Raw genomic sequence first — 21,154 nt, 5'->3', positions numbered from 1 at the left:
TCTCTGCCCCGGTTCCTGGCACCGAGCTCCTGAAACCCTTGTCATGTCCTGGATGGCAGGAGCACCAGCAGTATCTCGTCCCTTGAGCAGCTCTGCTGGGCTCCTGGGTGAGGCCTGGTCCCCAGAGAAACCAAGCCCTGCATTCCCATGAGAGGGGACAGGGCTGAACCCAGAGTGAATGACCGACCCCGGGTAGACAGTCTGCGCAGGACCCTGCCAGGTGGGCTGGAGTGAGTGGGAAGGGCAGCTGCCGGTTGGTGGCACCCAGGACACAGAAGCCCCGCCCCTTCCACGTGCCACGCCCAGCGCATCGCTTGCATCCCGTGATCATCTGTGTCCATTGTCCCATCTATTCATAATCAGCTGGCAAATGCGGATGTTTCCCTGAGTTCTGTGAGGCACTCCAGCTGAGGAGCCCAATCCAAGGGGCAGCAGCCATGGGAACCTCTGATTTGTGCCAAGTCAGACAGATGTCCGGGGGCCTGGAGTCCAAGGGGGCAGCCTTGTGGGACAGAGCCCTCCAGCCGGGATCTGAGGCTCTATGGCAGGCAGACAGCGTCAGGCTGCACTGACATTGGTGTGCGAAATCCCACGCCTGGACCTGGTGCAGAGCTCTGCATGACTAGGAAGGAGCCCCAAGGAGACACAGGAGTGCAGACGTGGAAAGGCTCGGAGGGTGACCTTCCCCGGCCAGGCTCACCTGCCCAGGAGCACACAGCCTTCTTGTGTGGCGTCTGGCAGTGGCCATGCCTTGCGCTCGCTCGCCATTTGTTCCCTGGAGCGCTTCCTGAACACCTGTCACGCGGAATCATTTGCCGACACTCAATGCCCATCCTGGCGCATCCTTGCGATGCCTCCACTGTCACCCTCGAAGCTCGGCCCCGCTGTCCCCGCTGTCCCCGCCCCCGGGCTCGTCCCTCAGCCTCTCACAGGATTTTCGTCCCCGGCTCTCGCTTCCTCCCATGACGCGGGGCTGTCGGGAATGGTCTTACTTCCCTGTGTGCCCATGTGCTGTCTACACCACCGCTCCCTCCTGTGCTCCCAGCGGGGAGGCCGATGCATCACCGTGACCTGCCCAGAGAAAGGCAGCACAGCCCCAAGCCCAGGATGGCCGGGAGTCCAGGCCACAGCAGGGGCTTCGGGACCCAACTCTGCCACTCGCTGGCTGTGTGGCTCACCCTCTCTGTGCCGCACCCAACTCTACTGTGAAAGAGGGTCCTCCTGGCACCCCTGACCCGACCAGGAAGGTGTCCCTCAGGGTGGACAGTGTTTGGCAAAGTGCTCAGGGGAGTCCTGGCAGGAGCTGCTGCTCGCCAGCCATGTCAGAGGCATGTCACCCTGCCCCCCTCCTGGGGACTGGTTCACCTGGGGTGGTAGCATCTGATGCCCTTTCCTGCACCCCTGTTTGGGGTCCCATTCCCAGGAGCCTACGTGGGGAGATGCTGGTAGGAGTGACCCCCTTTTCCTTCCTGACCTCTCCAGGGGCCCAGGGGCCATGCCCATTTGGGGTGCCCTCCACTGGGAGCCTTCAACAACTCCACACATCCCCCACATTCCCAGCAGGATGGGCAGTGCTGCCAGGGAGGGGTCTGCACGGATCACCTCCAGAGGACCTGGAGGAACATTCTGGAATCCATCATTTCTCACCGTGTCACTCTAATCCCTCCATTCCCCACAGGCATTAGGACAAAGCCCTAAGACTCAGAGGTCCTGGACTGGCCTTGCGGGGGCAGAGGGTGGGGGAATGGGGGGCGGAGCAAGGTCTCCCAGCAGAGGGGTCCCTTTAAGAAGAAGGAGCCGCCCTCAGCCAGGCAAAGGAGGCCACGTGGTGATTGCTGGTCAGCATTCTCTGGCCAGAGTCCGACCTGACCAGGAAGGTGTCCCTCACGTAGCTGGAGGCCCCTCAAATGCCATCTATTTGTGGCCTGGGCCCTGCTGGCTGGCAGGAGACATGTGACCCTGGGATGGGTATTTTTGGCTGTGGGGGTGGGGCTGCATGGCAAGCCAGCACCAGGCCATGGATAGGCAGCTTGGACGCCCAGCGCTGCTGCTTGGCTGCTGCAGGGTCTCAGGTATGACACCAGCAGCCCCTCATTCCCGCCCTGAGGGGTCCCCGAGGTAGATAGCCCCCAGGGACCTTCCCCAGAGTTAGAGAGGAGGGCGAAGTTCAGGGTCAGGAAGCTGCCTCGGTGCCTGGAGTCCAGGCATCTCCATCTCAGAGACAGAAGGGCAGCCCACAGGGGTTGAGGGGTTGGAGACTCTCCAGCCAGGGTCGCCTTGGGTCACTGAGACGGGGCAAGGGGAGGGGGCACGTCTGGGTCGGGGACACAGACCCTAAGGATGACCGAGGGGGGCAGGAGCTCCTTTCTGTTCTTGGGCCTCCTCCCTAGGCTCTTCCTAGGGACCCGCGTGCCCTCTGGCCAGCACCGGCGTGACCAGCGTGCGCTCAGAGGAAGCCCAGCAGCCTGTCCCAGCCAAGGCTAGTGGAAGGTCATCATCACCCAAGCCTGGTCACCTGCTGGATATTGTGGCCCCGCCCCCATGGCCAAATGCCACCTGGGGCATGCTGGGACAGGCCAGGGCTCCCCACAGCCAGGTCGGCCTGTCCAGAGGAAAGTTGGAGGGTAAGGCCGACCCAGCTGAGCAGGAGATGCTTGGAGATGTGAAGGAAAGCCACTTCTGGGGTTGAAAATCCACGCCCGAGGATCCTACTTCTTCGTGCCCCTCACCGATCCAGAGCGCGTTTGGTGGAAGGAATGTGACCACATATCGTAGAGTTGCCACAGGGGGTCAATTTGGAAACAGGGACGGTGGGGCTGTAGCTATTTGGACCTGGAGGAAGCAGCCAGCTGCCGTCTGCACCCTGCTCTGCTGGCCTTCAGGACGGAGATGCCAGCCCAGTGCTGAGCCAGGGCGGAGGGGTGCTGGCGGGCGGGCAGGGGTGAAGACCCCGGCTCTGCTGCTCACGCGCCCTGCTGACCGAAATGGAGAACTTCCAGTACAGTGTCCAGCTGAGTGACCAGGACTGGGCTGAGTTCTCAGCCACCGCTGAGGAGTGTGGCCTCCTGCAGGCCAGCCTGGCCTCTGGGGACGAGCTGCTGTCCAGTGACATTGACCAAGGGGACAGCAGCGGCAGCAGTCCCCCCGGGCCTCGGCCCCTGCTCGGGGGGAGTGGCTGGCCTGGCTTCGAGGAGGAGGACCGGGCGGCCACGAAGCAGCTGGTCAGCAGGTCTTGGCAGGAGCCCGCCCTGGCCCTGGGGGCCGGTCAGCAGATGCCCAGCACGTCAGCACGGTCAGAACCCCGGCCGTCCCTCAGCTCGGGCGCCGCCTCTCCCGGCCAGAGCGTGCCCCTCCAAGGGCCAGTGCCTTCCAAAGACGAGATGCAGAGGCTTCTGCAGGGGCCAGCCCCCCGGGACCCTGCCCCTCGACCCCCTGGTGAGCCTCCTCCAAGCCCTGAGTCCCCAGGCCGCAGCCCTCTGCCCCAGAGGCCCCCCAGCAGCCCTGGAGCCCCACCCCGAAGCCCCAGCCGAAAGAAGAGGCGCACTGCGGGTGCCAAGGGGGGTGGGCGCTCGAGTGCCGCGGGCTCTGCTCCCACAACCCCGCTGGGCTCCCCGCTGCTCGCTGAGGCCAGGCCCAAGGAGGGCCGAAGCCCAGCTGGGTCCAGGGGGAAGGGCCCCTCAGCTGGGCCAGCCGAGCTGACTGCAGGAGCCGGGCAGGATGAGCGGGGCCTGGAGTCTGCAGGGGCCCCTGAGCAGGTGGCCTGGCCGGGACTGGATCTGTCTACACCTGTCCTCACGACTGAGCAAGGTACGGACCCACTCAGCATGACCCCCGGAGCTGGGCCACACGCTGTGGCCACACCTGCCCCAGAGCCTGGTCCAGATTTCTCAATGGCTAAGTCAGACCCAGCTCTGTCTACACCCGCCTCCAAGCCTCATCCTGATACAACTCCGTCTACACCCACCTGTGAGCCTCATCCTGACACAGTTCCGTCTACACCCGCCTCCAAGCCTCATCCTGACACGGCTCCGTCTACACCCACCTGCGAACCTCATCCTGACACAGCTCTGTCTAAACCCGCCTCCAAGCCTCATCCTGACACAGCTCCGTCTACACCCGCCTCCAAGCCTCATCCTGACACGGCTCCATCTACACCCGCCTCCAAGCCTCATCCTGACACAACTCCATCTACACCCACCTGTGAACCTCATCCTGACACAGTTCCGTCTACACCCGCCTCCAAGCCTCATCCTGACACGGCGACGTCTACACCCGCCTCCAAGCATCATCCTGACACAATTCCGTCTACACCCACCTGCGAACCTCATCCTGACATGGCTCCATCTACACCCGCCTCCAAGCCTCATCCTGACACGGCTCCGTCTACACCCGCCTCCAAGCCTCATCCTGACACGGCTCCGTCTACACCCGCCTGCGAGCCTAGACTGGATGTGGCCCTGACCCCACCGGGCAGAAAGGTCAAGCCGCAGGTGGACTCATCCGCACCTGCCTCGAAGGCGGAGTCTGATGTGGGTGCACCCACCCTGGCCTCCATTCCCCAGGCCGGGCCTGACACGATGGAGGCCAAGGGCGCCCCACAGGCCAAGTTGGATTTGGGCTCTGTGGTGTCTTCAGGAGGGCGCCAAGAGAAGCCCAGAGGGGAGTCCTCCGCAGGTGCCCTTGGACACCCCTCGGGGGAGCCCCCCCCAGGACCTGTCCCAGGCAAGAAGAAGAAAGTGCGGTTCTCTGTGTCTGAGCCCAGCCCCGAGGAGCCGGGGTCAGAAGAGGCCACGCGCCCGCTCTCACCAGCGACAGCCTGGCCCTCAGCCCCCAGGACGGCCTCAGGGGGCCGCGGGGGGCCTGGAGCTTGGGACGCAGTGGCGGTTGGGCCCAGGCTTCCCCAGCCTCGGATCCTGAAGCACCTGCCCCCCCCTGCCGCCTTTGCTTCGGGCGGGCCTGGGTATAAGAGCTGTTTTGCCGTGACCGTCCCTGAGGCCTACGAGTTCTTTTTTTGTGACACCATCGAGGAGGTGGATGAAGAGGCTGAGGAGGAGGCAGAGGATGGCGAGGCCCAAATGCAGTGGCCAGAAGTGTGTGAGTTCTTCTTCCGGGACAGCCGAGCCAAGAGGTCTGGGCCCCAGGGGGGCCACTCCCCGGCCCCAACCCCAGAGGCCAAGCCTGTGCCAGCCCCTCTGCCCGGAGACCCCATGCCCATCTCCTTCCCCGAGGCCTATGAACACTTCCTTGGGGAGGACGGGCTGGAGGACGTGCTGGAGCCGGCTGCCCTCCTCCAGCTGCAGGCCCGGGAGGCCCCCACGCCGGGGCCCCAGGGGGTGCAGCCTGGCCCTGCACTGGAGCCCAGCCCAGAGGCCACAGAGCAGCTCGACCTGGTGCTCAGGCAAGCAGGTGCGTGTCTCGTGGGCCCCATGGCCTGTCCAGGTCCTGGGAACACACTGTCCAGGGATGTCAGCCAGGAGGCCAAGGCGGGGGTGGGAGGGGGCATGCCAGGAGGTTGGTCTGGGCCAGGGGGAGGCCTCAAGGAGGATCTTGGAAGGAAGGAGCAGTTCTTGGCCATCCCAGGACACAGTCCAGGTGGGGCAACCCAGGTCATTCAAGGGTTTGGCTGTGTACCGACCGTCACCCTGAGTTCAGGCCCAGATGACTTGACATCCTTGCCCCTGGCCTCCGGCAGGGCAGGCACTGGGCAGTGGGCACTCAGTGGACTTGGTCTCACATTCCTTCGGGAAGGTAGTTTAGGAACCAGGAAGTGGTGCCCAGAGGCAACTGGCCCAAGTTGACTTGACTCAACTGTCCACACACTGCCTGTGTCTTGGGACAGAGGCATCACGGGAAGATGTGACTCGGACATGTCCAGGACAGACGTGTCTCCAGACAGACATGTGCAGGACAGACGTGTCTCCAGACAGACATGTCTCGGGACAGACGTATCTAAGGGGAGCAGCTGGAGCTCAGAATGTGCTTTCCTTTCCTAGGGGAGCCCTGGGGTCCTCTCACCTCGTTTACCTTCAGCCAGAAGGACATGTGCCTGGTGTTTGTAGCCTTTGCCACCTGGGCTGTGAGAACCTCAGATCTGCACACCCCAGACGCCTGGAAAACAGGTTTGGGGGCCCTGGGGGGAGTGGGGCTGGTGCCCAGAAGTCAAGTGGAGGGGCCAGCAGGGGTCAGGGTGCTTGGGGGACACAAATTTCTTCCCTGACCTTGCTCCTCTCGTTGCTGACCCACTGCTCACCCCACTGGCTTCCTCTCACCCTTTGAGGCCGGCCGTGCAGGTGCAAGTGGTGACCAGGCCGGGAGCCGGCACCCAGGCAGCTCCTGCTTCCCTTGCAGTCCTGCTGGCCAACATCGGCACCATCTCTGCCATCCGCTACTTCCGTCGGCAGGTGAGGCGGGGACGCCGAAGCCCCAGCCCCTAGGAGCCAGACTCAGCCCAGGAAGACGCAGGACCAGGAAATGGCCACAGGTGCTCAGGCCGAGGTGCTGCCCTCTGGCCTTGCCCTTTGACCTTTGTGTTCCACGGCAGCATCTAGAAGGAGCCAGTGTCCTTGGTCCTGGCTTTTTTGGACTCCACCCGAGGCTCAGGCCAGTGGCCGAAGCCCAGGCTGTGCCCGCACCTGGGAGGGGAGACTGGGAAGGTTGGGTGGCTGGGGTGCAGCAGGGAACTGGTTAGGAAGGTGGCCAGATTAGCAAATAAAGCAGGGTGTCCAGTAAAGCTGGAAGTTCAGACAGGCAGTATGTGAGACTGCTTATACTAAGAAATTACTTGTGGTTTCTCCAAAATCAAATGGAACTGGGCCTTTGTATTTGGTCTGGTTATCAAGTTAGAGGGTGAGTGGTGGGATGGAGCAGGAAATCAGAGGGTGTCCAAGTACCTGGAGACTGGGCAGGGGCGGGGTGGGGCTGGCAGGGCCTCCTTGGCCTGTTTGAACCCTGAACCCAAGGGCTTGTGGCCAAGGTCTCCTGGCTGCTGCCCGAGATAAGGAGCAGGTACCTGGAGGGGCTGCAGGAAGGTAACCCCAGTGGCCCCTGTGGGGTAGAGGTCTGCAGGGCAGAGCCTGGAGCCCCTCCTTGGGAGAGCCCTGGACGAGGTTCCAAGCAGAGTTTCATGGTGTCAGGCTGAGAAATGGGACACTGGGCTTGTCCCGGGGCTGAGAGGAGCCAGAGAGAGGGCAGAAGGGTGGGCAGGGGCCAGCTGGGTGCTGGAAGGGCATCCAGCCAGGCAGCGAGCACAGGTCCTGGGGCCACAGGGCCTCCTGGCTGTGAGTGAAGAACGCGTGGACACAGACAAATAAAATCTCCTTCTCTTCTTTCTTCTTTAGTCTTTTGTCCCTTTCTCCCGAGCAATGCCACCCACCCACATGGGCAACCTCCTAGCTCTGACCTTGCTGACCTCGGGTCCTCATGACCTCTGACCTCACATACTCTGACTCTCCATAACCCAACTTCCTCAGCCCTCTGACCTTCACCTTCATCCCTGCTCCATTCTCCCACTCCCAGGTGAAGCCCCTCAAGCCTCTCCCTCACTCTTTCCCTGGGGGCCAAGGCTCAGCCCCTCTGGGCATCGCGCCCTCATCTGTGGTTCAGGGCACTGGTCAGGGCATCCTGGGGAGAAGCTGTCCTCCTAGCCCTTCCAGATCCTAGAAAGCTCAGGGTTCTGGAGACCCCCTCCACCCACTTGGGTCAGACCCTGACTGGGTATTGGGTGGTTGGCCGGAGGCCCCACAAAGAAAGACCCAGGCCTTGCTGGAGAACCCCCCAGAGTCGACACTGGCAGGTGGGCCTGAGAAGTGGCTCAGATCCACTGGGTGAGCCCCCCCTCAGCCTCAGGTGCTTCTCGGGGCCATTGCTGGCGGGAGGGAGACGGAGCCTGGTCCCAGATTTTGTCACAGCTCCTGGGGGGTCCGCCATCTGGTGGGAGGGCAGAGGTGTGTGTGTCTTTAGGAAGTGCCACCCCAGCTCCCCCCAGAAGGAGGCAGGGCCTCTCACTCACCTGGGGGAGGCAGTGGGGGGTCGGGCGAAACTTCCCTGGGCGGGGAGACCTGGGAACCCCAAACACAAGTGTGAGAGCCACGCCCTGGGGAAGGGGCTTGGAGACCAGCCCATGAGCTGCCACGGCTGCCCGTAGTGCCCACTGCCCCAGTATCCAGCTTTGTCTCTCTTGCTCCCAGGGGGTCCCCCAGGGCCCACAGAACCCCTGCCCAGGTGGGGGCGGCTACTCACGAGCTGAGGAGAGTCTGGGGGCCGGGGCCCACGGCCCTTGACGGAGCCCCGGTGCCGCTGAGAGGCTCGGGGCTGCAGGGCTCCCTTTCTGGAGAGCAAGTGGGGGCTGGAGACTCCAGAGCTGGGGTTGGAGAGAGGCACAGACACGGGCACGGAGGGGAACGGGCTCGAGGGTTCGGGTCCAAGCGAGCTCTTCATCGCAGCGAGGAACTGCCAGGGAAGTGTCGGTGGGTGACTGAGGCCCTGGGCTGGGCCTGGCGGAGTTGAGGGACCCCTGCCCGCAACCCCCTTTTGCCTCTCGTTGCCTGAGCAGACCTCAGGCTTCCTCTAAACCTCAGGCCGTGGCAACCCCAGACCCAGGGGGAGGAGCATAGTCTAGACCAGCTGTCGCCAACCGGTGGCCCGTGGACCACTGGTGGTCCGTGAGGTCCGAAAGGTTGGCGACCACTGGTCTAGACTCCAAGCAGCAGGCTGTGGGCACATCTGGCCCTTCTGTCCCCAGCAAGGCACTGACCTCACCCAGGCCCCGGACGTCTCTGACTTTGTGGTGGGAGGTGGCAGGTGGTGTGTAGGGGTCAGCGTACAGCGGGGAGTGAGGTGTCTCCAGGGAGTGGTCTGAGGCCTCTGGGCCACCCTCCAGGCTCGGCCTGGTCAGCTGCAGGCAAGAGGCGGAAGAGACAGGGTTCCAGGAGCGGGCCACCCCATGTCCTCCCTTCTCGAGAGAGGCTCCTAGGTGGTTCCAGGACCTTTGGGCCCAGGAGACGGAGGCCAGGGAGGTGCAGGGTAGAGGAGAGCCGAGCTCAGGGCTGGGTCAGTGTCTGGGCCCACCTTGGTCAGGTCCAGGTGCAGCGGGGTGGCCGGGCCATGCCCCTCGCCCCGGGCCTTGCTCCTGGGTGACCGACTGCTGCCGCCCCGTCTTAGCTCTGCCTTCTGCCCACTGACGCTGGTCCAACCAGGGTTGGCCTGGTCCTGCAGGGAACAGGACCTTCCAGAAGGTTCCCGGGGCCCTCTCCCACACAATCCTCTGAGTCCCCTCCCCCAGGAGGGACGGGGTGCCATGGGGACCCAGGCTCCACATCACAAGCTCACCTCATGGCCCCTGCCCCTACCCCCAGACACTCACAGATGCAGGCTGGGCAGGGCAGCCAGCTCTGGACGGAACTGAGCACTCGGGGAGGGAGCGGCTGGTGCGGTTAGAGTGGGGTGCTGGGTACCCCGAGTCCCAGCTGGTCTGTCCATCTGAGGAGAGCGAGCCTCGGCCACTGCCCAGGACCTGGCAGTGGGTGGGGGTTAGTAAGCCATGTGGCAGGACCCCTCTCTCCACTGACCCACACCCAGCCCCACCCTCTGCCCTTCTGTTTCATCACTGCCCACCAGGGCCTGCTGACCCTCACCTGGGGGGTGCCCCGCAGCCCCGGGAAGCCCTCGGGGCCAGGCAGCAGGGGCGCTCCCTCCCGGCGGGAGATGGTCTGCAGGCAGAGCAGCCAGTGGCTGTAGTCCTCGTAGCTGGCGCACAGCACCCGGATGGTATTGATGAGGGGGCCTGGCACACAGACACCGTGAGCGTCCCCAGGCCCAGGGCAGAGCCGGGAGCCGCAGGCACCCTCCCTCCCAGGCCCGGTCACAGCCCACCTTCGATCAGGAAGGAGCGGATCTGCTTCTCCTTCTCTTCCAGGTTGATGTGGATGGCGCTGAGTGGAAGCTCCCCCTGCGGGGCAGTGAGGGAGGTGGGGCCTTCGCCTGGGGGTAACCCTGGGGCTCTGCCTGGGCCCATCACTCCCCTCTCCCTCCAGAGAGGGGGATACCAGGCCGGGTAAGGCAAGGCCAAGGCCGACAGCCCTGAGGGAGCTGGGCTCCCCATCTGCCCCGGGGGCATCTCCCTGCCTCCCGCTGGCCTCTGGGTGGGGACTTCATCAACCAATGGCAGACACAGACACATGCTCGTGGGGATGGGTCCCCTCCATCACTGCTGACTGGGAGGGATGTTGGGGGGACTGAAGCCCCCATGTGTGCTTCTCGGCAACTGAAGACCATGGTCACCCCCAGGTGATGTGGCCAAGGACCCTCCACGGTGACACAGGTGCCCGGGCAGGGCCCCTCTTGTTCACATCAGAGCTGAGACCTGACTGACCAGGGCAGCAGGCTGGTAGGTGGGGCCAGGATGCTCTGTCCCAACTGGCCCCGAAATACAGGTTCCTCCTGAGCTGCCACCCCCTCCCACCCCTACACACAGGTGCCTCCCTGGGGCGGGTCACAGTGGGACGACCTACCTTAAAGCAAAGCCCGTCCGCTTCCTCCGAGAAAATGGCCAGGGAAGTCGGGTACAGGACCAGGATCCGGTCCCATCGCTCCTGCGGGGGGTCAAGGGCAGAGTGGGGTGTAGCAAGGGCCTGGCCCCACCTGCTGCCTCCACCCTCCCTCACCCCTCACCCCTTAGCCCGTGTCCCCACCCACCTGTGATGGCAGATGCTGCAGCTTGACCCTTGAGGCGCAGATGGCGCTGCCCACCACTTGGCGCCCCCATGCGGTCCGCAGCTGGGTCAGCCTGTGCTGCAGACTCCAGGGGAGCTCGTCCTCAGGGGGGCCCTGGGAAACGGGGGTCAGGGCAGGCAGGCAGGGGGGCTGGGAAAGGGGGTTGGGGTGCGCGGTACTGACCTGCGGGGGTGCTGAGTGGCAGCGCTGCAGCCCTCTCAGAAGGGCCATCTGCTTTTCCAGGTGGTAGAGCCAGCGGCCCAGCTCGGCCTGGCTGGGGCAGACCACCAGAAGGGGGGCAGGCAGTGGGCCTGTGGGTGGAGAGCAGGGGGGACTGGGCCGGCACCCCCAGGAGAGGGCCCTCCCCAGGGGCCTCCCGCAGACCCCAGGGCTGCAGTTGGCGGGAGAATACGGCGCTAACCAGGCCCTGCTGCACTCCCCCCAGCCAGGCACACGGCCATGTGCCCATTGGGAGAAAAGTCAGGATCTCTCAACACTCAGGGTCCTGCCAATGCCCTTGGGCCTGGCCAGAGGGCGCTCTGAGGGAGCCAGGTGCTCCCCGTCTGCCCTGGGGGCACCCTCACCACACGCCCTGGCCCTCTCACCCTCCTGGGCGGGACTGCTCATGCCCACACACCTGTGATCTGGAAGGCATGCTCTCTGGAGCCCTCCATCGGGCAGATGCTCAGCTCCACCAGCGGTAACAGCCCCTGCCAGAGCCCGGAGGGATCGGAGGCTGAGCACCCCCAGGCGCCGTGGCCACCGCCTCAGGGGCTTCCTCCCTGTCCCCCCAGCCTCCTCCCTCTGCCCACTTCCCTCACCTGGAAAGTGAGTCCCTCAGAACCGTGGGCCTGGAAGTAGAGGTGGGAAGGAAACAGCTCCAGGTAGCAGTCGCTGACATCCTGGGGGAGCAGGGCTGCTGTCTGAGCACCGGCAGGGGGCAGGCTGCAGGCTGGGTCCAGACCCCCACCCAGCCCGGCCCCCACCTGGCTATGCTGGAATCTCAGTTGGACCTTGGCATAGTGCACAACCTTGCCCAGGTTCCTCACAGGCACCCTGCGCCGTCCCTTCTTGAAAACGCTCAGGAACGGCTGGTCCAGGTGTTCTCGCTGGCTCTCCAGGCCCGGGAGGTCCTGCAGGGAGCACCACTCAGGGGAGGAGGCCTGAGCTCCAGTACATACACACGCACACGCACCACATGCATACACACACACACACACACACACACACACACACACACCGCCTCACTGCGAGTCGTGGAGTCACACAGCCTAGTGGTGGAGACAGTGATGTTTGGACTCAAAGGAGATTCCTAAGCTGTGTACTCTTATTTTGGTTATTCAGCCCCTAAGTCTGGTTGGTCACAGTATTTTGGGTGTCTGAATGAGACAATACTCAAAACCCTTCTGGCCCAGCTGGTGTGGCTCAGTGGTTGAGCATCAACCTATGAACCGGGAGGTCACAGTTTGATTCCCAGTCTGGGAATATGCTTGGATTTTGGGCTCCATCCCCTGTGTGGGGTGTGCAGGAGGCAGCTGATCAATGATTCTCTCTCATCATTGATGTTTCTCTCTTCTCTCTCTCTCTCTCTCTCTCTCTCTCTCTCTCTCTCCCTTCCTCTCTGAAATCAATAAAAACATATATATTTAAAAACCTTCCTGAATTTCTATTGGCTGGTAAATGTTTAACCTGGTTCTAAAAAAGGGGGGAGGGGATGCCTGATGTGTTTGCCAGTCCCTCTACAGCCCCTGTTGAGTCAATGTGACGCCTGTGAACATGGAGCTTGGAAGGGAGCCGTGACCCTGATCTCCTGACGTCACTTCGTGGAGGCCCAAATGTGCCCGGACATGCTGCCCAGCCCTGGGCCGGGCGGGCTTCCTGCCTGGCAATGTCTGAGGGGTCGTCGAGGACCTGCCCCCACCCTGACTCCTCCCTCACATCAGGCATATGCCCAGCGCAGAGCCTCTGCCTGGGACAGTCTCCTCACCTCCTTCAGGGAGTGGCTCATGTCGCCTCCTTGGTGACGCCCTGTCTGCCCCTCCAACTTCCCAACCTCCCTGACCCCTCTGCACACCTCAGTGCTAACCTCATCTTCCTCATAATACCTTGTGCTCATTTGTCTGGCCATCTGGCTGTGTCACAGGGATGGGAACACCCTGAGAACAGGGGTTTTGTCTGTTTTGGCCACTGCTGTATCGCCGGGGCCAGGACAGGTCTGAGATGTGCTGGGGTTCAGTGCCTGCCTGCCAGCGCCCACACACAGCCAATTCTGGGGCACAGAGAGGCCTCCACAAATGGGAGCTTGATCATCAGACTGGGAGTCAGACTGGGCTGCGGCTGGAGGGGGCGCTGTGGAGGGCCATGTTTCCTCAGGAGCTGGCAGGGGCTGCCTCCCAGTCTGCCGTGCCCTGGCCAAGCTGAGCCGCCCCTGAGACAAGCCCAGGAATGTGCACAGACAGACGCGCAGCTTCCCGGCCTCGCTGCCTCTGGGTGGGGCCTCCTGCACCCACACCCAGTTCGGGGAATGATGCCGGGATGGGACTGTGAAAAATAGGCCACAGAGCAGGAAGGGCTGCGAAACTGGCCCTGTGGCCCGGGCTCAGCCTTAGGGTCCAGGGAGGAGTCAGCTCAGAGCCACCACGGGCAGGACCCAAGGAGAGCCGACTTCTCCGGAGCCCCATCTCCAGACACAACATGCCGGTGCCCTGTCCAGCCACCCCCAGTCCTGGCAAGAGGACCGCCACGCCTGGAGGGACTCTACCAGGCCCTACAATGTGTGGGCCTGGACAGCAGGAGCTGAGGTCCGAGACGGGGCCACACGGGACCCCATCCCTCTGAGGGAGCTCATTGCTGGAGCCAGTCCTTGCCCCAGGGAGCCCTGGACCTCAGGGGGCAGGGCGGGGCCAGCCTGCCGGGTGCACATTGAGAAGGTGGTGGTGGAAGTCCACACCAGCATGGGGACCAACCGAGGCCTGCAGGGCGGAGCCCTGGCCCAAGCCCCTGGCACAGTTACACCTGTTCCTCCTACACCCTCTCCTGGAATGACAACTTGGGGGTCACTTCTCTCACATGCTAGGACGCATGCCAGTCATCTGGGACGCTGGGTGTCTCCCCCACAGGGGCTGGGCAGGGGGCGGGGTGACTTTCAGCTCAACTGTGCCAATCCTTGCAGTACGGCCCTGGGAGTGGGGGTGGGGGCCCCGCAGGGCATTGCTATGGGAGGAGGCAGTGGTGGGTGCTGGATGCTGGGGGACACCTTGGAAGAAACTGAGTCCTGGAATAAGTGCGAGGCTGGCTCACTGCTCACCCAAGCCCCTTACTCAGAGTAAAGAGCGGATGGGGTGGGATTCACATCCACGTTAGGAACAAAACTTCCAAGCCCACACAAAACAACTCAGAGACACGTGTGCTTGGTCCAACCCAAAGGTGCCTGGACACGCTGGCCAGTCCCGCCCAGCTGCAGACCCCGGGCTCCCGGCCTTGCCATCCCTCGGAGCAGCCTCGGAGGCCCCGCCCCCGGCCAGCTGGGGCCGGCGCTGCTCACCCACTGACTCAGAGTTGGTCCCAGTTTCGTTCTCAGCTCAGACTTTCGGCCAGACCAGCTTCTAGGGCGGGGCTGCTCCTACTTCCTCACCTGGTTCTAGGTTTGACGCCCCCCTCGGGGCCGCCCCTGGGGGCCCTGGGCAGAGCAGACACGGTCCCGCGCCCCCTCCCCCCCCAGCCCCGCACTGGTGGCCGCACCGCGCAGGACACGCCCACCGCTCACCGTCCCCGGGATGTAGCAGAAGATCTTGTCGGCCGTGGTGTCCCCGTCGTCCGGACTGGCCTCGGAGCCAAACAGGCCGGCCAGCTTCCTGGTACCATCCTCTCTGCGGACGAAGGGAGGGGCTCACAGCCTGGCCCCTAGGCGGGTAGAGGCGACCCTGAGACCCAGCCTCGAGCCGCGCCCCCTCACCTGCTGCCCTTCAGCGAGGGCTTTCTGGAGAAGGAGGCCCTGAGCCTCCTAGAAGCCTGGGGCACGCAGTGGTTGTTCCCCATGGGTGGCGGCGGTGGTGGCGGCTGGCCTAGTGAGCAGAGCGACAGGTCTGGGTCCCTCGGTCCTGAGCCTCTTGCCCCCACCTCCTGGGGCGGGGCTGGCAGCGTCTGCCTGGTGCCCAAACACAGGGCGAGGGTGGAGCCTCTCTGGGCGGGACGGCTCCTACCTGGGCCCAGCCTTTCAGTCCTTAGCTCTGGGTCCTCTGTAGAAGGCAGTCCTGGGAGGTACGGGGGAGGCTTCCCCAACCCAGCCCAGAGCCCCCAACTCAGCCTCCCACTTGTAAAGGACGGGCCTCCAAGGCCTGGCCCCTGAGTGCATGCCCCGCCTGAACCTAGGCTGGGGTGTCTGGGGTTAGAGCTCGGGGAGACAGGGACCCCGTCGAGGCACCCCACGTGAGCACACATCCTGTTTCCACCTCAATGCCCATCTGAGTCACCAGTGACTGTAGGGGGCGGGGGATGGGTGCTCGCTGGAGAAGCAAGTCCAACGTGAGGGAAGGGAAAGCCAGGAACCCCCTCCCCAGCCTCCTCGCTTGCCTTGGTTCAGTCCTCACTCTCACTCTGCGCCAAGGTCGGGGTCTCACAGGCTTCACCAGAATCCAGGAAGGAGGCTGTGGGTGGACTTCCCAGGGGGGTGTGGGACAGGCATGGTGGACCTGGGCCCACGCAGGACCAGGCTGAGGGGCCAGGGTCAGCCTCTCGTCCAGGACATCGCAGCGCTGCCCCAGCTGGACACAATGGCGCCACCTCCAAGGCTCCAGATGCCAACGCCATACCTCAGCCCAACTGTATACCCAGACCCTCCTGGTCACCCGAGACAGGACCCCAAAAGGCAGAGATCACACTGGACACAGGCCCAGAGCCCGAGGAACACGTTTATTGTCCAAGGCAGCTCATATTGCTGAGGGGTCTGTGGCACTCGCGGTGCCAGCTCAGTGCAGGATCCAGGAGACGCCACGTCCACAGGCAGGAAGCCCCGCCCCCGCAGGCCTCCCGCAGCACGCCTGGCCCTGTGAGGCCAGGGCCTGGGCAAAGCGGAGGCTGGGGTCTGCGCCTGCTCAGAAGGCCCCCTACCCCCACCTGCTGCTCTGCATCTACCCCTTGGTCCCCCCAGGTCTGCAGAGTCCGAGTTGGCCCTGACCCACATCTCTTGAGTGTCCACCCCCAGTGAGGCGGGAGGACACCCGGATGGCAGCTTGGTCCCAGAGACACAGAAACTTCCAGAGCAATCGTATGAACTGGTAGCTGCGGCACTACTCATCACCAATAAATACTGAATAAATAAACGCACACACGTAAACGGACGCTGCGGAATGGACACGGACACGTGGACAGACAGCACAGGGCGTCCCTGGTGGGGAGCCCAACCCCGATGCACGGTTGAGGGCAGGGAGGCGCTGGGCCCCCTGTGGGGCTTAAGGCATGTGGGAGGCTGCGGGCAAGCCTCTGTCAGTCCCGCCATGGGTCAGAGGCTGGTAGACGACACGGACAGCGTGGGCGAGGATGGAGGCGGGAAGTTGAGCAGCTCCAGCACCGCCACGCCCACGCTGCTGCGCCGCGTGAACATGCAGGACGCAGACACCCACTTGTTGGTCCTCGGGTTGTATTTCTCGATGGAGTTGAGGCTGGAGCTGCCATCGTTGCCCCCCACGGCATACAGCCAGCCGTCCATGGCCACCAGGTCGTGGGTACTCCTGGGGGCGGGACAGGCGGGGGTGAGATCCAGATGGGCCACAGGCCAAGGCAGAAGCCTCTGGGGGCGGGGCCAAAGGCCGTGGGAGGAGCCTCCTGGAGCTGGGAGGTGCGGGGTGGGGGGCAGTACTGGAGCTGAGCCTGGACAGGGAGGGGGGATGGGCATACCACGCAGGGGTGAGACACATAGCAGTTGTCTCTTGGGGGCAAACAGGCTGTGGGGGGACAGGGCCCCTCCCGGGCTGTGGCACAGCACACCTTCGGATGTTCATGGGCGCCACACTCTCCCAGGCACCGGCCTTGGGGCTGTATCTCTCCACAGAGTTGAGGCAGCTGGTGCCGTCATTGCCGCCAGCCACGTAGAGCGCTCCCTCCAGCACCGCCACGCCGGCCGAGCTGCGCCGGCTCAGCATGGAGGCCACCGGCGTCCACGTGTTCGCCTGTGGTGAGGGGACCCGCTGGGGCACACCCACTACCAGCCTCCCTCCGCCTCCACAGCACACAGCCCCCTCCAGGCCAGGTGTCTGTGGGACGAGGGGGGAGGGGAGGGTGGATCTAAAGGTCTGAGGCTCTGGGGGGTGTGGGTGGCCAGAGTGCTGACCTCAGACGGCACTTGGGGAGGGGAACACCGGTGATTGGGGTGTTTCGCACCTGGGGCTCATACTTCTCCACAGTGGCCAGGTGTGAGGAGCTGTCGTAACCGCCCACCGCATACAGGTTGCCATCTGCAGGGAATCAACATGACCGTGGCCTGCCTGCTGTGTGTGGGGTCTCCAGGGTGGGGCAGGCAGGGGTGGGCGCCACGGCAAGCAAGCCCTGTCACCCACCAAGCATAGCAACACGGACATATCGCCTGCGGGTGCTCATGGCGGCGATGGATGTCCACGTTCCCGTCAGAGGGTCGTAGCGCTCGGCACTGTGGACAACAGGACCACTGCTGGCCTTGAGCGGTAGCAGACCAGGCTGCCCTCCCCCAGAGGATGGGAAGTCAGGGACTGACCCCAGAGTCTCACTGGAACAGGAAGCGGGCCTGCTGTGTGTGCATGGGCCCCCGCTGCCTGGGTGATTTTGTGCCAGTGTCCACCTGGGCCCAGTCCTAGACCCGTGGGAAGCACCCCAGAGGGGAGCAGAAGGGACAGGTGGCTGGCACAGAGAACAGGCCTAGGGGACTTGAGACAGACGGGATCCCGCTTTGCTCCCCTCGAGGTCTGACTTCTGCAGTCCTGATGCAGCACACCTGCGGCCAAGCCCATCCCTAAAGGCCACCCTGCCCCGACCCCCGCCACTACCTGTTGAGGCAGGAGGCCCCATCGTAGCCACCGGCTGCGTACAGGAGCCCGTGCAGGGCAGCCACACCCAGGCAGCTGCGCCTCGTGCCCATGGACACCTCAGGCTGCCAGGTGTTGGTCACAGGGTCGTACGACTCTACGGTGGCCAGATCTGAAGTCCCGTCGTAACTAGGAGAGGGGTCCGCTGCCGGTCAGGGCTGGCCCAGTGGGCACACATGGGCCTCTCACCCAAGAGCAGCCTCCACACTTACCCGCCCACTGCGTACAACCGGTTCCCGACTGCCGCCACGCCCACTCGGGCTCGGCGTGTGGACATGGAGGCCACCACGTGCCAACGGTCCGTGCGTGTGTCGTAGGCTTCACAGTCCCCATGGATGGCGAACAGGCTCCCGCCACCTAGGGAGGGGGAGGGGATGGGACAGGATGAGGGGCTCAGGGAGGTAATGGGATGGGGGGCTCTGGCACAGCTCAAGGTGGAGGGTATGGGGGCTCCAAGGGTGTGGACAGGGATTTGAGTGGGTCACACCACTTGGGGCCCTCCACAGGTGGACAGAGGAGCCGCATGGGTGGGTGCAGGATGTGACCAGCACAGGTGGGACGAGCTGGTGTCGGGCTCGTGGATAGAAAAGGCCGGACAGAGAGGTGAAGGGAGAGGGAAGGGATGTGGGGGACCAAGCAGGTGGGCATACCCACAGCGAAGAGCACAGGGCCAGCACCCTCACAGCGTCGGGGCCGAGTGCGGCTCGTGCCCAGGACGCCTCTCTGCTCCGGCAGCAGGTGGAACTTGAGGGCCTCGATGAGCAGGTCCTTGCAGTCAGGGTGGTGCCTCACCAAGCTCTCGGCATCCACGTGGCCCAGTAGGAAGTCCCGGCTCAGCAAGGGCAGACGCACACACTTCATCAGCTGGGGTGCAGGAGTGCCATGGTCAGGCAGCAGGCAGAACCCGTGGGCACACTTCCTCCTAGCAGTGAGACCCCCCAGACACCTGTCTACCTTTCCACCGGACACTTCTCGAGACGTGTGCCTGCAACACCCTGGACACGGAGGAGCCCCGGTGCACCCAGGTCCTCAGACACTGCATTCCCTCCTAAGACACAGCGGCCCCCAGGGGCTGGCCTCACCCGTGGGACGTGCTGCCTCCGAGCATCCACGTCGTGCTTGACCCAGCTCAGGACGGCACGATAGACATCCTCCTCTGAAGGCACGTTCAGGCTGTCACTAGAGACCAGTTCCAGCACCTGGGGGTAGGGACCCTCAGACCTGAAATCTGGGGAGGGTCTTGGGGGCCCACGGAGCCCTGATGATGCCTGGGAAGGAGAGTCCAATGGGGGGCCCAGTGTTCCTATGAGGAGGGGCCAAGTGGGGTCAGGAACCACAGACCCAGTTCCTGGGTGCCCAGGCCCAGAGCAAAGAAGAAGGCTTGGGTGGGGTCAAAAGATGGGGGCAGAGGATGTGTCAGAGGCAGGGGGTGGGGCTGGGACATGGGTCAGAGGCTGGGAATAAGGGCCAGGGGGCAGAGGCCCGGGCCTTAAGGGCCCAAATGATGGGGGTCAAAGAGTCCAAGGGCTGGGTGCTTTCTGGGGTCCAGGGACTGGGTCATGGTCCAAGCCGCACCCCAGCTGGCACGTTACCTGCTTTAGCGGCAACAGCATGAACTCCTCGGTCTTGGCCACGTCCACGAAGTGCTGCAGCACGTACCTGTGTGCTGCCTTCAGCAGGTCGCTGCACGAGTGCGTGTCGGCAAAGCCCCGGATGCCCAGGCAGTTGGAGGGGTCAAGCTGACTCAGCAGGAACTTGCAGCAGGCGTCACGGACGCCATTCAGCTGCAGAAGGCTGGCAGCAGGGAGCAGAGTCTGGGGGTGAGGAGGGAGAGAGGGCAGGGGAGCAGCGACAGAGAAACAGGTGAGGACAGCTGAGGCAGGAGACCAGGTGGGACACAGGCCGGGAGGGGAAAGCACCTCACCTGCACGTTGCCTTCGCCCACCACAATCTCAGCCGTGTATGCAAACTGCACCAGCTGGTCCAAGGCCTGAGGGTCGATGTCATGCAACGTCACGTGGGTCTGGCGGCTCTCGCTCATCTCATCTGTGGGGACAGTGGGTCAGGCCAGTCCTGCCTGGGGAGACCGGAAGAGCCCCCCGGTGCCCACTGGTGGGGTGGTACTTGCTTGTGAACATGGCGTGGAAGTAGGGGCTGCAGGAGGCCAGCACCACCTTGTGAGCTCGGATCTCCTTGGCGGCCACATGCAAAACGATGTCACACAGGAGGCCACGCTGCCGCATGCGGCTCATGGCCACGAAGGCATCATGGTAGTGCCGCTTGGAGTTGTGGGACACCGTGTGGCCCTCCCGGCTCAGCAGCTGCATGGCACCCTCCATGGGGGCTGAGGGCCGGGTCGGCCGGGTCCGCGCACGCTCGGCCTCGGTGCTGCAGACGGGCAGTGCCAGGTCAGGACCGGGGCACCAGGAGGCCACTCCTCCCCCAGAGCCATACCTGGCACCTGCAAGGACCTCCCCTGCAGCCTAGGCTCACCTATCTGCTCCCTCACTTCCAGGAGTCTCCCACGTCCCGCTTGAGGTCGGGGTGTTGGGCCTGTAGAGCCTCTCTGCCCAACCCTCCTTGGGCACTGGACCCCATGTGCCCAGGCCTCCTCAGAACCAGGCTTTGCTCTGTCCATGGCCAGCATTCCCCGCCCCATCGGAGTCGGGTGTCCACAGCCCCGCTGGCACAGGAAGTGCCCGGAGTGAAACTGGTCAGTGGCTCAGGCGGCTGTGAAGCGGACCCCTAAGCCCACCGGCCAGGCGTGACCTCACTGAACCCTCCAGCGGCTTCGCCCGTCCAGCCTACCCCCCGCCCCCCTTCTGCAGACAAGCCGGCGATTCTAGGAGCGGCGCGGCCAGGACTCAAGGGCAGCGGGCCGGGGGCGGGGGGGGGGGGAGGGGGGCTGAGCCTCCGGGAGCAGCCACCTCGGGGCGCCCGGCCCCGCGCCCGCGGAGGGGCAGCTGGACACACCGCTGGCGGCCCGAGCCTGCGGGCGCCGAGGCCGTCCCCTCCCGGCAGCCCGCCAGGTCGGCGCGCCCCTCTCTTCCTCCTCCCGGACCCGCTCAGCGCCGGCCCGGCTCGCCGTCCCCGGTCCCGCACTCACGCGGGCGGCTGCGGCTGCGGCTGTTGCGGCGGCGGCGGCGGCGCCTCGGGCCCCGGCCCCGGGCTGCCGTGCTCCGGGCTTTGCGTCCTGCCGGCCGGGCGCTCGCTGCGCGGCTGCATGGGTTCGGCCACCGGAACCGCGATCCGCGGAGGACGCCCAGACGAACGGCCGGGACCGCTGGAGGGCTGCGCGGCGGTGGCGGCTGCTCGGCGTCTCTGGCTCCCGCCGCTGCCTGCAGCCGTTGTTTCTCGGCGCCGCCCGCCCAGCCTCCCGCGCTCCCGCG

General features: G+C 64.5%; 3 protein-coding genes across 6 annotated transcripts; 1 reads left to right on the top strand and 2 right to left on the bottom strand.

The window, feature by feature from the left end:
• Positions 1-2,984: 2,984 nt before the first annotated feature.
• Positions 2,985-6,895, top strand: PERM1 (PPARGC1 and ESRR induced regulator, muscle 1). Its single transcript, XM_054721128.1, has 4 exons — positions 2,985-3,986; positions 4,401-5,406; positions 5,994-6,119; positions 6,349-6,895. Exons 1-4 carry the CDS (start codon positions 2,985-2,987, stop codon positions 6,432-6,434), a joined length of 2,220 nt encoding a protein of 739 aa, XP_054577103.1. The 3' UTR covers positions 6,435-6,895.
• Positions 6,896-7,307: 412 nt separating this feature from the next.
• Positions 7,308-14,820, bottom strand: PLEKHN1 (pleckstrin homology domain containing N1). 4 transcript variants are annotated; one of them, XM_054721130.1, is made up of 16 exons: positions 14,666-14,820; positions 14,477-14,579; positions 11,697-11,843; positions 11,532-11,612; positions 11,348-11,420; positions 10,894-11,021; positions 10,693-10,824; positions 10,509-10,589; positions 9,871-9,946; positions 9,633-9,781; positions 9,362-9,511; positions 9,067-9,207; positions 8,753-8,893; positions 8,239-8,448; positions 8,009-8,057; positions 7,308-7,926 (listed from the first exon to the last, which is right to left on the bottom strand). In XM_054721130.1, the coding sequence occupies exons 1-16, from the start codon at positions 14,746-14,748 to the stop codon at positions 7,811-7,813; spliced, it is 1,860 nt and encodes a 619-aa protein (XP_054577105.1). In that variant the 5' UTR covers positions 14,749-14,820; the 3' UTR covers positions 7,308-7,810. The 4 variants fall into 4 exon arrangements, with proteins under 4 accessions (XP_054577105.1, XP_054577107.1, XP_054577106.1 ...); XM_054721132.1 differs by having other exon boundaries at positions 11,532-11,561; XM_054721131.1 differs by having other exon boundaries at positions 11,742-11,843.
• A 794-nt stretch (positions 14,821-15,614) lies between these two features.
• On the bottom strand, positions 15,615-21,075 carry KLHL17 (kelch like family member 17). The gene is made up of 12 exons (XM_054720785.1): positions 20,872-21,075; positions 19,894-20,153; positions 19,690-19,811; positions 19,358-19,579; positions 18,848-18,964; positions 18,416-18,629; positions 17,978-18,122; positions 17,727-17,894; positions 17,265-17,353; positions 17,089-17,162; positions 16,696-16,877; positions 15,615-16,439 (listed from the first exon to the last, which is right to left on the bottom strand). The coding sequence occupies exons 1-12, from the start codon at positions 20,988-20,990 to the stop codon at positions 16,211-16,213; spliced, it is 1,941 nt and encodes a 646-aa protein (XP_054576760.1). The 5' UTR covers positions 20,991-21,075; the 3' UTR covers positions 15,615-16,210.
• Between the last annotated feature and the right edge of the window lie 79 nt (positions 21,076-21,154).

The sequence above is a fragment of the Eptesicus fuscus genome, chromosome 9, assembly GCF_027574615.1.
Source record: "Eptesicus fuscus isolate TK198812 chromosome 9, DD_ASM_mEF_20220401, whole genome shotgun sequence".
NCBI lineage: Eukaryota > Metazoa > Chordata > Mammalia > Chiroptera > Vespertilionidae > Eptesicus > Eptesicus fuscus.
This window is presented reverse-complemented; position numbering and strand designations above follow the sequence as displayed.

Bases quoted from the DNA above. Each gene is read 5' to 3' on its own strand.
- PERM1 (XM_054721128.1), top strand. From the start codon at position 2,985: ATGGAGAACTTCCAGTACAGTGTCCAGCTGAGTGACCAGGACTGGGCT. The intron at 3,987-4,400 runs GTTCCGTCTACA...CCCGCCTCCAAG, and splicing joins GTGAGCCTCATCCTGACACA to CCTCATCCTGACACGGCTCC. The intron at 6,120-6,348 runs GTTTGGGGGCCC...CTTCCCTTGCAG, and splicing joins CCCAGACGCCTGGAAAACAG to TCCTGCTGGCCAACATCGGC.
- PLEKHN1 (XM_054721129.1), bottom strand. From the start codon at position 14,748: ATGGGGAACAACCACTGCGTGCCCCAGGCTTCTAGGAGGCTCAGGGCC. The intron at 11,844-14,476 runs GTGAGCGGTGGG...TGCTCCCTGCAG, and splicing joins TCTGCTACATCCCGGGGACG to GACCTCCCGGGCCTGGAGAG. The intron at 9,782-9,870 runs GTGGGCTGTGAC...TCTGTGTGCCAG, and splicing joins CCGCTCCTTCCTGATCGAAG to GCCCCCTCATCAATACCATC.
- KLHL17 (XM_054720785.1), bottom strand. From the start codon at position 20,990: ATGCAGCCGCGCAGCGAGCGCCCGGCCGGCAGGACGCAAAGCCCGGAG. The intron at 20,154-20,871 runs GTGAGTGCGGGA...GCCCGTCTGCAG, and splicing joins CCGCAGCCGCAGCCGCCCGC to CACCGAGGCCGAGCGTGCGC. The intron at 18,630-18,847 runs GTGAGGCCAGCC...CCTGCACCCCAG, and splicing joins GGAGGCAGCACGTCCCACGG to CTGATGAAGTGTGTGCGTCT.